This window comes from Bubalus kerabau, chromosome 2, assembly GCF_029407905.1.
Source record: "Bubalus kerabau isolate K-KA32 ecotype Philippines breed swamp buffalo chromosome 2, PCC_UOA_SB_1v2, whole genome shotgun sequence".
Lineage (NCBI taxonomy): Eukaryota > Metazoa > Chordata > Mammalia > Artiodactyla > Bovidae > Bubalus > Bubalus kerabau.
Window position 1 is genome coordinate 116,830,844 of NC_073625.1, and position 12,664 is coordinate 116,843,507.

Here is a 12,664-nt window from a genome sequence, read left to right on the forward strand (position 1 = left end):
GATAGAATGGTATAGAAGAAGCTTCGAGTCTTCAGAGTTTTGAATTTGCAGAGCCAACTTTCAGAAAGCTACCTCTTCTCCTACTTTGTTTACAATTAGGACTTACTGCTGCAAATGTTTGGTCTTAGTAACTGCCTTATGATTCAGACAAGTAGACTTTCTGTAGATGGGGTTAACTGAAAACAAGTAGCAGTTGTCTATTCAAAGTGGCTTTAAAACACACAAACAACAAAATTCAGGCTTTTATTAACTTAATTAATAGTTAATTATTTTATTAATTTAAAATTTTAATTAGCAGTTTAATATTGTCAGCCACTTGCATTTGAAATAATTATATGTATAAGATTAAATTAAGATTTAGAGAAATAAAAGGAATTAGGTACCTTTTACTTCTAAACTGTTATAATTTATCCTAATACAGTCTTACTTGAGAAGTAACAATCCTAAGCCACATTTTTTCTTTTTTTGGCCACGCCAGTGGCTTGTGGCCTTTTAAGGTTACCTGACAGGGATGGCACTTAAGCCCCAGCAGTGAAAATTCTGAGTCCTAACCACTGGACTGCCAGGGAATTCCCCTAACTCACTTTTAAACTGGTTTCTGGGACTTCCCTGGCGGTCAAGTGGTTAAGATTTCACATGGTTTCAATCCCTGGTTGGGGACAGTTGGGGAACTAGGACCCCACATGCCGGGTGACAAAAAGAACCAAAAATCAAACAAAAAAAGTGGTTTCTGATATGTTTACAACCAAAGTCCATTGCATGTGCATTTACTGACTGTCAGCCACTTCTTAATTAGAGCATATTCAATCTGCTTTAGCCATAAAGCATGCTTTTATTTGGTCTTCCTAGCATCCTTTCTTCCCCCATTTTGGGTGCTTTAAAGTATTTTTTATAAACCAAGAATATGAACTATTTTTCAACTAAAATACTACTTTTTCTTGTGACCCACTATCCCACACATTTTGAGGGCTTGGTGGGAAAGCAAGTGTCTCCAAAGTAGTGATTTAACTTTCTACACACAGATTCCCAATTATGAAAGCGTAATTTGCAGTTCATTTTTCTCTGCTCTAGGTTTCCTTATTGCTTTCTGTTCTTTCTTATTTGTTTCTGATCTTTAAGCAAGTTTATCACTAGTACAAAAGTCTTTCTAAAAAGTGTCAGTATAGTTCTCATTAGCAGTCTTTCTGATCACGTCTAGAGGTTTCTTTTTGATCACCTTGGGTAATATATGCTATTGAAGGGTCTCTTTGGATTCTATCAAACGAAGGTTACTTAAGCATCATACTGTAGACATCATCTATGATAAATACTCTGCATAATTATAATAATAATACTTTGATTAAAATGATCACTTTCTTAGATCCTATTTCAGCAAGTAGACCTTATGGAGCCAGAAGTGTTTGTGAAGGAAATAGATTTGAAAGTTACTTCTTCCTTGCAGTAAAGTGGATATAAACTTGTAATCATAGAAAGCTTATTCATAGAAAGCTTTGTATTCATTAACATCTATTCCATTTTTAAAAAACAGTCTTACTAAGGAATAATTACATATCAAAATCCACTTACTTTAAGTGTACAATTCACTGAGTTTTAGTAAATGTACCAAGTTGTCAGCCACAACCATATTCTAGTTTTAGAACATTTCCATCATCCTCAGTAACATCCCTCTCATGCCCATTTATAGTTAATTTACCATTTATAGTTAATTTACATTCACACCCCAAGCCCCAGTCCACCACTAATCTATCTCTATAGAGTTGCCTTTTCTGGACATTTTATATAAATGCAGTCATACAGTATGTGATCTTTTGTGTCTGGCTTCTTTAACTTCATCTGTTTCTTCTGATGGTATCTGCCAAATTGATACAATATCTTTCACAGGCTCCTGATCCCAGGCAATTTTCTCAATTTCTTTGGTTTTTCAGGTTTTGTAGTTCCGTTTTTTCCTTCCTTCTTCCTTTTCCACTGCAATTTCATCAGTTCTTCTTTAATCTTCCTTTTTCTAGAATTTCAGTCTTCCACATAGATGTACCTAGTCAGGGTCCATTCAGGAGACAGACACCACATGACAATTTGAATAGGGAAAATTTAATATAAAGAATCATTAACTCTAGTGGGGGATTGAAGTAGTGGGAGACTGGCTCAAAAGGAGTAAAGAGAACTCTAAAGAATACAGGAATAGCATATATAAGCAGCAGTCACCATCTCTAGGGCCAAAGTAGAGGCCACAGGGAGGGAATGTAGAAGAGGGCCATACCCCCAAGGCTGAGGTCCAGGCCTTCTTGCTCACTGGATGGTGGAGAAGTTCTCTGAAGCTGCAGAGCTGCCCTGAGAGTGTCAGGTGATGTTGTTCATGAAAGCTGCCATGCCAACAACCCTCACCAGGAAACCATTCTCTCGGGTGCTGGGGGAGGCTGCCCCCAGGGAGTGTTGTTCCTCAGAACTCAAGGGGTGTTGGGGGAAGGGGAAGTGGTTCATGGGAGGTACCAGGCCTGCAGCACCAGCTCTGAAGCTTTCCCAGGAGGTGCAAGGGAAGCCATTTATGAAAAATACCACCAGTGGCACTCTGCTGCACAGCCTTCTGAAGCCATGCTTACCCTGGGGAGTCACTTGCACTATAGGAGTCTGCTTAGGGGAGCACACCAGAAGCAGCGGGAGAATCCCTTTCCTCCTCCAGTGTTTCTCCAGTGCCCTCTGCTGGCAAAGCTTAACAGTGTGCCAGCTGGCAAAAGATGAGTGTTTTCAAGTCCAACTCCATTATCACAGAGCAGACAAAAAGAAGGGCAGGTTTGGAGCCGAAAGGCAATAAATTGATAATTGTTACAATATATAATGAAGAAAGTTCATGAACTATATTTTTGGCAAGTTTAAAAATTATATCCAATTCAAGGTAATCAGTTGCTCCTCCCCACCCTCCCTCTTTTATAATAATTTTTTTTTCTCCTTCTAAGACAAGAGTAATTGTGGTTCTCCATTTTAAAGTGTTTCCTCTTGAATCAGCAGTTGCAGAAAATTCAGTAGAGTTGGATTTCTGAATGTTGGGTATCCCCTTATCTGCTGAAGGGAAAACAGGTTGAAACCCACCATCAGATTGGCCAGTAAATTCTGAAGTTGACTCTCTTCTTGTGCCTTGCTTGTTTTATTTAAAAATGTGCAGATTTTGCTAGGGTACAGGATTTTAACCAGTTCTTCCCTGATCATTCCAATGCCCATGTCTGGACATACAAAAATTCTTCTTATAACATGTCATTATTTTGTTGTTGTTTGTTTTTATATCGTTTAACTTACCCAGTCCATAATAATAGCTTTATCCTATCTAAAGCATCAGAAACTCTTGAAATCATTAAAGAATTGATCAATTATCCTTAAAGAATTGATAAAATATTTCATAATTATGTTAACTTCCATTTGGAAGGAGAGCTTCTCAGACTTCTTTCTAAAGTGCTCTCATTTGGTGTACGTTTAACTCATTCAGTTGAGTAGCTTTCTTCTCTCTCTTTACTCCTTAATTATCTTAGACCCTGATCTACTTTTACCCAGATCTTCAGCTAGTGTTCCAACCACACTAAGCTATCATCTGCTTGAATTGACTGGAGAGTGAGCAGGATGCAGCAGAGGCCTAGTATCCACAAGGCTTTCATGGCACTGACCAGTGACAGGTGTGATGTCCCTCTGGTATCAGGCACTGCCTCTCTCTCTCCACTCTTGGGGTAAGATCCTCACTTCCAAACTTGTATAACCTTCTGCACTCTTGGAAATATTCATGATTAGCTAGGACGTTACTGTACCTCTGGTAAAAATGAAGAAACAGGATAAAGTATGACTTCACTTTATTTTCCAAAGACTTTTTTTCTCTCAAAGAACATGGGATGAAGAACTGCTAACTAGCTTTTATGAAGACAGTGGTTTTCAGCCACCTTGGACTGTCCACCACCTCTCCTCTCTGGCATGCCATGTTTTCCTTAGTAGCCTGGCCCTCAGCAATAACTGTTAGCTCTTTACTCAAGGATATCTAAGATTTTCTCTTCTTTTTCCTTTTCTATCCTAAACAGGCTGAAATTTGCTTTTTGCTTTGAGCCAATTATTTAGGAAATATTTTTTGAAAACCTGTCATGTACAAAGCTCTTTGAGGGTTTTAAGGACAAGGCAAGACTTACGTACAATCCAAGGCAGTTTAGTGTTACTCAGATCAGCATTGCAAACCCAGTGGTCTATCGAGATCTGCTATTACCTAGAATTTTTTTCCCTCCAATAGCACTATTTAGAGGGCATCCTTGATAGCTCAATTGGTAAAGAATTTGCCTGCAATGCAGGAGACCCTGGTTCAATTCCTGGGTCAAGAAGATCTGCTGGAGAAGGGATAGGCTACCCACTCCAGTATTCTTGGGCTTTATTTAGAATGAAATACAGCACTATTTAGAATGGAATACAGACTAGCAGTATCTTGGGAACTGGATTTTGGTGGTGCAAATTCAGAGCATATGATATACATGAACTTACTTGTTAAATAGGATTTATTATTTACTAGTCAAAGATTTTGTTGCTGTCTTAAGTTTTTCTATGCTTAAAGAGCATATGAAAGCTGAGAGGTTTCAGTTTTCCTCTCTTGTACTTATAGCTTTGAAGCCTGGCCCTCAAGGCCAGGAATATTATTTGAGTATATGCTTGTATACAGAGCACTGTATTAAGTATTTGGGGGCTAAACAGAAGAATTAGACATGATCTCATTTCCTCACAAAGAGATATTATAGTCTAGTGATCCATACAAATATATATGTGTACAGAGGAAACATGAGAACAATTGAGAAACTCATGGCCAAGTGCAGAGTGATGTCATTTAAGCCTGGTGCTCTATTTAGGGGCTTAAATGCAGTAGATTGGTCACTGTGTAGGTTTAATTAGGAAAAGGTCTTTTCATGAGGCGTCAAAGGAAGTGAGGGATGAGACTTATCAGAATAGTCCTATTTCCATGACTTGAACAGGCTCTGTCTGCCTTTCTGGAACATGAATGCTATATTTCCTTCTCTCTATTAAAATTATTTGGGTAGATGAGATCTCTAGAGATTTAATCATATCATTATTAGAAACCCTCTTCAAATTCTTTATTGTAAACAGGCTTTGGAAAGTCTGCCATAGTTTCCCATGACTGTGTTTGCAAGTTCTCTAGTAAAGATCATGTTGAATAGCTCCATGAAAATGTGTTGTTTCCCAGGCATGTCCAGGGAGTTGCCAAGCCATAGGGAAGTTCTTTTCTTCCCTGTGCCACCAGACAGGAAGGGAGTCTTTCCATGAAACTTTGTTAAGGACATGGAAGACTTCTCACATTCAAGGCTGATACCACTAGCAGTCAGATATTAGAAGCAAAGTTTCAATTCCATGTATGTTTAATGAGTAACCTCTATGATCTAAATTCTGTGCTGGGTACTGATTCTGAAATTAAAAAAGAGCCCGATAGAGTTCTTACATCTGAGAGTTTATCATTTAAGAGGGCTTGAGGTTTAGACGATGAAAGAGAAATTGGAGTAGTTTGTCGCTGCTTGACACAGAGTATGTCCCTGCTTGCCTTTAGGATGCTTCGTTTTTTCATTCACTGCTTTAAACCAAATCAGAGTTTGTGTTTCCACCTGGATTTGTAGCCACTTTGACCTTCTCAATGCTGTGTGTAATGTCACTAATTCAGCCTGGTGTGACCTGAACAGAGCCAAACTATAAATCGTATATAGACCTTCACCTGGACTCTGCTCCTTATCCTGCATAGAATGTGGCACCTTGCTGCCGCCCTGAGTACATAGCTGGCAGTAGCTTGGACTGGTGTCCATTATTATCCTTACCTCCTCCCTTTGTATTTCCTGTCCCCCTTAACTGTTGTTTCCATTTAGATGCTGACATCAGAAGGAGCACGCCCTCCAACAGCAAATCCTTCATTTCCTCTCAGTCCTTGTAAGTAGTTTTTTTTTTTTTTTTTTTTAAATAGAACTTTGGGATGTGTGGAGAAATAAACCCAGTTCTTGGCATATGGATGGGGTGGCACCATCTGAATCCACAAAGAAGCAAAGTTAATGTGACCAGCCTGCCTGGTGGTGGTGAGCCAGGGAAAGAGAGAAAAGATTATGGGTTCAAACAGGGTGGACTCTGGTGGAAGTGAAGCTTTCAATGTGGATTATTCCTTCTCTGATAAGTCTGATTATATCAGAGACCCCTAGAAGATGAGGTCTCGAAAGAGAGAACAGTGATCATGATTTCTGACTATGAAATCAAATTGAACAGATTCCCCATAGTAGACTCAGCTAGAGGAGACAGAAGCTCACATGGGAGCAGCAATAGTCTTGAGAGTCCACAGAGCAGTTTGACTCGCTCAACTTTGTAAACAGGTGTTGTCATTCCCATTTTGCAGTTAAAGAAATTGAAGTTTAGGACTTCCTTGGAGGTCCAGTGGTTAAGACTCCACGCTTCCAATGCAGAGGGCATGGGTTTGATCCCTGGTCAGGAAACTAAGATCCCAAGGCCGTGTGGTGTGGCCTCCAAAAAAGAAAAGTTTAGAGAAAGGATTTGACACAGAATTCTTAACCAGCATTGTCATGAATGCTAGGAAATGGCACCTGAGCCTAAGTCTTAGAACCTGTGTGGACCACTGTGTTTTCCACTGTGCACACAAGTCTGAAAATGATGAGAAAGAAAGCTTTGGGGCCTGGGGTGGCTGTGAGTGTTCTCTCAGCCTGGAAATCACTGTGTAAGTTGTCGGGTCCTAAAGGGAGGGCTCCTGTCCCCCTGTCTTCCCTGTTCAGCCTTCCTTGACTCTCTCCACTTCAGCTCCCACTGCTTCCTGCACTCCACATCTGCTGAGGCAGTGGCCATGGGGCTCCTGAAGCAATTTGAGGGGATGCAGCTGCCTGCCGCCTCGGAGCTGGAGTGGCTCGTTCCAGAGCACGATGCCCCTCAGAAGGTAGGTTCTTCAGCTCTACTTCTGTACCCACCGCCCAGCCCCAGGAGGCTGTGAGCCTTCCTGATGTTGTTCTTCTTTGTCATACATCCACTGTTTAGCATGAATGTACGTGTTTCCTTCCTGACTTGTAGAAGCCCTTCACTGCAAATGTGTGGAATGAATAAATGAAGGCATGTGTGCATGCTTGTCTTGGGCTTCCCAGGGTGGCACTAGTGGTAAAGAAGCCACCTGCCAATACAGAAGACATAGGAGACACAGGTTTGATCCCTGGGTCAGGAAGATCCCCTGGAGGAGGGCACGGCAGCCCACTCCAGTATTCTTACCTGGAGATTTCCATGGACAGAGGAGCCTGGCGGGCTGCAGTCCCTAGGGTCTTAAAGACCCAAGACATGACTGAAGAGACTTAACTCATGTGCATGCCTGCCTACATGCCTGTGCATATAGATGGCAGCTCCTTCCCTGTCGTTACCCCACATGACTGCTCACTAGACCTGGGGGCAGCACACCTGAGCTGTGACCACCTTGAGACCCTGGAAGAGTATCTGAAAGAACTGAAAAAAGGTTCTTCTTTGCTCTACAGTTGAATAAGGTACGATGTACCCTGGCGCACCAAGAGGCCCAGGGTGGGCTCAGGGACAGTGTTAGCGAGAGGCGCCACCAACTGGGGTGCTGTTTCCATTCCTTTTGATTCTTGAAACCCAAGGCCCTCACTTCTAATAGCTTGGTCCCTTATTTATTTTGAGGCCAAGGTTCCATGAAGCCTTTGCTTAGGTGTTTCTGAGAAGTCTTTGATCAATTATGTTTCTGTTGTGGTCAGAAGGGTCAAGTGTATGTATTCCCCAGTCTGTCCATGGAATATCACCCTGTGCTTTTCTCCTGCAGCTCCTGCCCATCCCTGACTCACTGCCCATCTCCCCAGATGATGGGCAGCATGCTGACATCTACAAGCTGCGTATCCGCGTTCGCGGAAACCTGGAGTGGGCGCCACCCCGGCCACAGATAATTTTTAATGTTCATCCAGCCCCAACGTGAGTAGTCAGGGGCTGTGCCCTTTGGAAAACAGATACTTTCTCTGTGGATTGTCAGAACTGTCTCCTTACCCTCTTCTCTCTATCTGCAGCTGTACCTCCCACACAGTTCTAAAAGGCCAAGGGAGAGGATTATCCTTCTTGTCTGCAAGTTTTACTCTTAGACCTCCCATTCTTTCCCAGAGCTAACTGGAAAAGAGGTCGTTTATCACTGGTCTCCCAACCTGTTGCCTTCCTCCCAATAGTTTTATGAGCTGTTTTCTTCCCCTTCCTCTTAAGAGGGATGGATGCTTTTCTTTCCTTTTCTCTCCTCTTTATTTGTCATCTTTTATATTTGTTCAGAAACTGTGGCTCATTATTGGGGAGAGTCACTGCCTGGGCCTAAATTCTAACCTTGCCATCCTTGCTTTGAATTGGCTCTCCCAATAGGCTTGTTTTGTCCAACTCTTAAAAAAAAAATAGGTGAATTCCCCTCGCTTCCCAGCTTCCGGGAGCCCTGTGTTTGTGTCCTCACCCTGTACATCTCAGAGCCCTCATAAAGCTGGTATCTGCCAACCCCTTTCCTTCCCCTTCCTTCAGGAGGAAAATCGCCGTGGCCAAGCAGAATTACCGCTGCGCAGGTTGCGGCATCCGGACTGATCCTGGTGAGTGTCTTCTCTGACCCTCATGCCGCCTCCAGGGGCTTCCCCCTCTCATACACATGGGCAAGGGAGCTGGTCAGAGAGGCAGTAAGAGGAGCTAACAGCACAGAACTGGGGAAAGGAAAAGAAGGGGCCTGGAAGAGGGAAGGGGTAGGACCAGGCAAGAACACTGGTAATCAGAGGAAAATGGTTTCTAGAAGCCCATTACCAGAGAAAATTGTGTACAGTAAGTCCCCTACATAGAAGCCTTTGAGCTGTGAACTTTCAAAGGTGTGAACACATGTTCACATGTCCAGGCACAGAAGTTCATGTGTCTGGTGTACACTGTCACATGCGTGCATCCTGTGCAAGTGGCTGTGCTTTTGGGTGCTCTACTGCTCAGTACTGTATAGAGTGAGTTTCCCTGGTGCCTCAGCAGTAAAGAATCCGACTGCCAATGCAGGAGACGCGACCTTGATCCTTGGGTTGGGAAGATCCCTTGGAGAAGGGAATGGCAGCTCACTCCAGTATTCTTGCCTGGGAAATCCCAGGGACAGAGGAGCCTGGTGGGCTAAGTGAGTGGGGTCACAAAGAGTTGGATGTGACTGAGTGACTCAACAACAAGAACCTATAGAGTACAGCAGTACAGTGTCTTTACTTCAAGCCCAGGATGTCCAGAAGCAAGCGTAAAAGCAGCAGTATATAGCTGATTGTGTTAGTTGGATACCTTGGCTAACTTTGTTGAGCTTATGCACAAGCTGGACTTAACAAACAGGCTCTCAGAATGGAACTCATTTGTATGTAGGGGACTTACTGTACTCTCAGCCAGGTTCTTGGAGACTGGATCTTCCCAACTTGGCAGCGTTTGTTTCCTCAGTGGCCTCCAGTCTGGGACACAGAAACCACAGGCCTCACTGTATGGGTTTCTGCTGGCTTTGGGAACTCAGACAGAGGTGGTTGGAGTCCACTGACCAGCCCTCCTTCTAATTCAAAAGGAACAGCAAGGCCACCTCACCAGCTTATAGTTGGGAAAGCCGCCTCTGACCTGTTGACCTTCTGTTTTTTCAGATTACATCAAGCGGCTGCGGTACTGTGAGTACTTGGGCAAGTACTTCTGTCAGTGCTGCCACGAGAATGCCCAGATGGTTATCCCCAGCCGCATTCTGCGCAAGTGGGATTTCAGCAAGTACTACGTCAGCAATTTCTCCAAGGACCTGCTCATTAAGATCTGGAACGACCCTCTCTTCAACGTGCAGGACATCAACAGTGCCCTCTATAGGAAGGTCAAGCTGCTCAATCACGTCCGGGTGAGACCCTCGGAAGGGTTACAGCATAGATTACCCTCTGTTCTTGGCGGTTTCCCAAGAGCACCACAATCCTCTCTGTTGCCATGCAGAGCTGTAACCATCTTATCATTCTCGCTCTCTCTATGCATTTTCTCTTGCCATTTCCAAAGCGTCTAGTTAGTCTCAAACCTGGCAAGGCAGCTCTAGAGTTAAAGATAGCACTTGATGGCAAAAGCAGGATTTCTCCCCTTCACTGAAAATATTAAGTGAACAGAGAAGAGGGTATCAGGCCAAAAGTTTGGATTCTGGATTTTTTAGCGGCTCCCAGCTGTGTATGTGATTTGGGCAGACCTAGCAAAGGGCCTTCCCTGACTAGGGGTCACTTTTAAGCGTATTGTTGAGTTAAAGGTATGGAGAAAGGCCTGGCTCTGGTTACTGCATGCAAGCTTTCTAGACCTGCATGGTTTAAAGGCACTTTCTTTCTAATGGTTGTTTCCCTCTCCTTCATATCCACTCCAACCCCTCCACCCATCCCCACAATGCCCTTCTCTTCAGCTGCTGCGGATCCAGCTCTATCACATGAAGAACATGTTCAAGACCTGCCGACTGGCCAAAGAGTAAGTCTTGATGGAGGCCACAGACCTATGGCTCAGTCAGTGCCTCTGGAAGAAACATATCCCAGCAGTTGGCCCTTGCTATGTAAAGCAGGAAAGTAGGGGGATCATGCAGAAAATTCTAGAAATAGTAAACAAGAAGCCTACAGCAGTAACTATGTATCCTTCTCTCTGGTTATTCCATCCAGGGTCAGCCCACCACTCTTGGCAAGCTGACCCAAGTCACTCTGCAGAAGGGTGTAGAAGTCACTTCACTCTCCAGATGCCTGGTTGTGGGGAGGGTTGGGGTAGCCTGGGTGGGCTGGGTGTTACCCACCCTAATTATCTCTAGGACCCTTCTCATCCCTAACCAGCTTCTGGATAGAAATTCTTCTTCTCTCATGGGCCACACAAAGGATTCATTCTCTGCTTCTACCCACTTCCCCTCATTTCCTGCAGGCTTCTGGATGCCTTTGACACCGTTCCAGGCCACCTGACGGAGGATCTCCACCTGTACTCGCTGAATGACCTGACTGCCACCAGGAAGGGGGAGCTAGGGCCCCGGCTTGCTGAGCTCACCAGGGCGGGGGCTGCCCATGTAGAGCGATGTGTGGTAAGAAAGTCTCGCTCTAGCATGATGCAGGGCCCTTACTTAGGGTTGTGAAGAGGAGCGTGGGTCCAGGGTTCATGCTGTTGAGTTCCAGGAAGTTGAATTGGCCTGTTAACACTGTGAGAGAAACTGCACAGGCTTGCTCTCCCCAGGGTTGATGAACAGCTAAATCATCCAGATCTAAGGAATCTAGAATTAGAAGAAGATATGGTGTTGGCATTTCTCCTGGGAAACGGACAGGACTAAGTGGGTCTTCACTAAAGAGTTGCCATGATGTGGGAAGAGGACCCTGGATTAGATTAGACTCAGAGAAGGACAGGGTCTTGTCTTAGCATTTTCAGTCACTGTGACCACAGGAAATACCACAGGAAGATCCCCTGGAGAAGGGAATTCACTCCAGTATTCTTGCTTGGAGCATGCCATGGGCAGAGGAGCCTGGTGGGCTACAGTCCATGGGGTGGCAAGAATTGGACACAACTTAGCTACTAAACCACCACTACCACTGTGTAAACTTAAATATTCTGTAGATGCAAGTTATTATTGTTCCTGATCTATCCAACATGCCAGAAATTCCATTTTTAGAATTCCCCGTCTTAGAATATGTCCAGGCTGTGTTGCTGTAACAGTCCCAGAATTAGAGCTTAAAATGGGGCACATGTAGAGCTCCTGTGTAGCAGGGGGAATTGGAAAGATTTCACTGTAACCTGGCCTGAGGCTGGATATTATTTTGGAAAACTGTCCTTGCTTTTACATTTCATCTTAATTGGTTGTGGTTCCCATTTCAAAATAAAATCATTACCCACACTGGAATTTTTACTTTAGGAAGCCCTTTGTGGCCCCATTCCTTCCTTCTTGTCATCTCTCCTTTGAGAACCACTCTTGTGGCTGGAGTTTCTCAAACTCATGCCTTTCTTGGTCTCCATCTTAAGACTGTGTCTGACACTGCCCAGCCTGGGCCCAGTTTGGCTGTCATGCTAAGTCCAGCTCCAGTCTCTTTCCTGAAGGTTGGAGAACACTTTGGAGCTCCTCGTGCGTGTGTGCTCAGTTGCTCCAGTCGTATCCAACTCTTTGATACCCCATGGGATTTTCCCAGCAAGAAGACTGGAGTGGGTTGCCATGCCCTCCTCCAGGGGACCTTCCCGACCCAGGGATTGAACCCGTTTCTCCTGTGTCTCCTGCACTGCAGATGGATTCTCTACCACTGAGCCACCAGGGAAGCCCTTGGAGCCCCTCAAGTCTTATTTATATTTTTCTCCTTGCCCCGCTTGTATTCACCCTCTTGGCCAGTTCCTGGTGAACTTTGCCTCCCTTTTCTGCCTGTCTGTTTCCTCCCCAGCTCTGCCAAGCCAAGGGCTTCATCTGTGAGTTCTGCCAGAATGAAGATGATATCATCTTCCCCTTTGAGCTCCACAAGTGCCGGATCTGTGAAGGTGAGAGCTGGTGCCCAGCATGGGGTCGGCCATAAGGACAGAGCACAAGGGCTTATTAATTTCCCATCAGTTGCCCCTGTTAACAGAAGCTGGGTTTGGTTCAGCAGCTCCCTGTGTCTCACCACAGGTATACTAAGCCACGGCTGTAAGAAGG

General features: G+C 44.3%; 1 protein-coding gene across 6 annotated transcripts in view; it reads left to right on the forward strand.

Annotated features, from left to right (window-relative positions):
• RUBCN (rubicon autophagy regulator) overlaps nt 1-12,664 on the forward strand; it is a 97,082-nt gene that overhangs the window by 83,453 nt on the left and 965 nt on the right. For all 6 annotated transcript variants that reach the window (XM_055568495.1, XM_055568494.1, XM_055568497.1 and 3 more), the window contains 8 exons: nt 5,880-5,940; nt 6,811-6,943; nt 7,826-7,971; nt 8,551-8,615; nt 9,660-9,898; nt 10,433-10,494; nt 10,930-11,083; nt 12,417-12,510. In XM_055568495.1, coding sequence (XP_055424470.1) covers nt 5,880-5,940; nt 6,811-6,943; nt 7,826-7,971; nt 8,551-8,615; nt 9,660-9,898; nt 10,433-10,494; nt 10,930-11,083; nt 12,417-12,510 — 954 coding nt within the window. The remainder of the gene's footprint in view (nt 1-5,879; nt 5,941-6,810; nt 6,944-7,825; nt 7,972-8,550; nt 8,616-9,659; nt 9,899-10,432; nt 10,495-10,929; nt 11,084-12,416; nt 12,511-12,664) is intronic.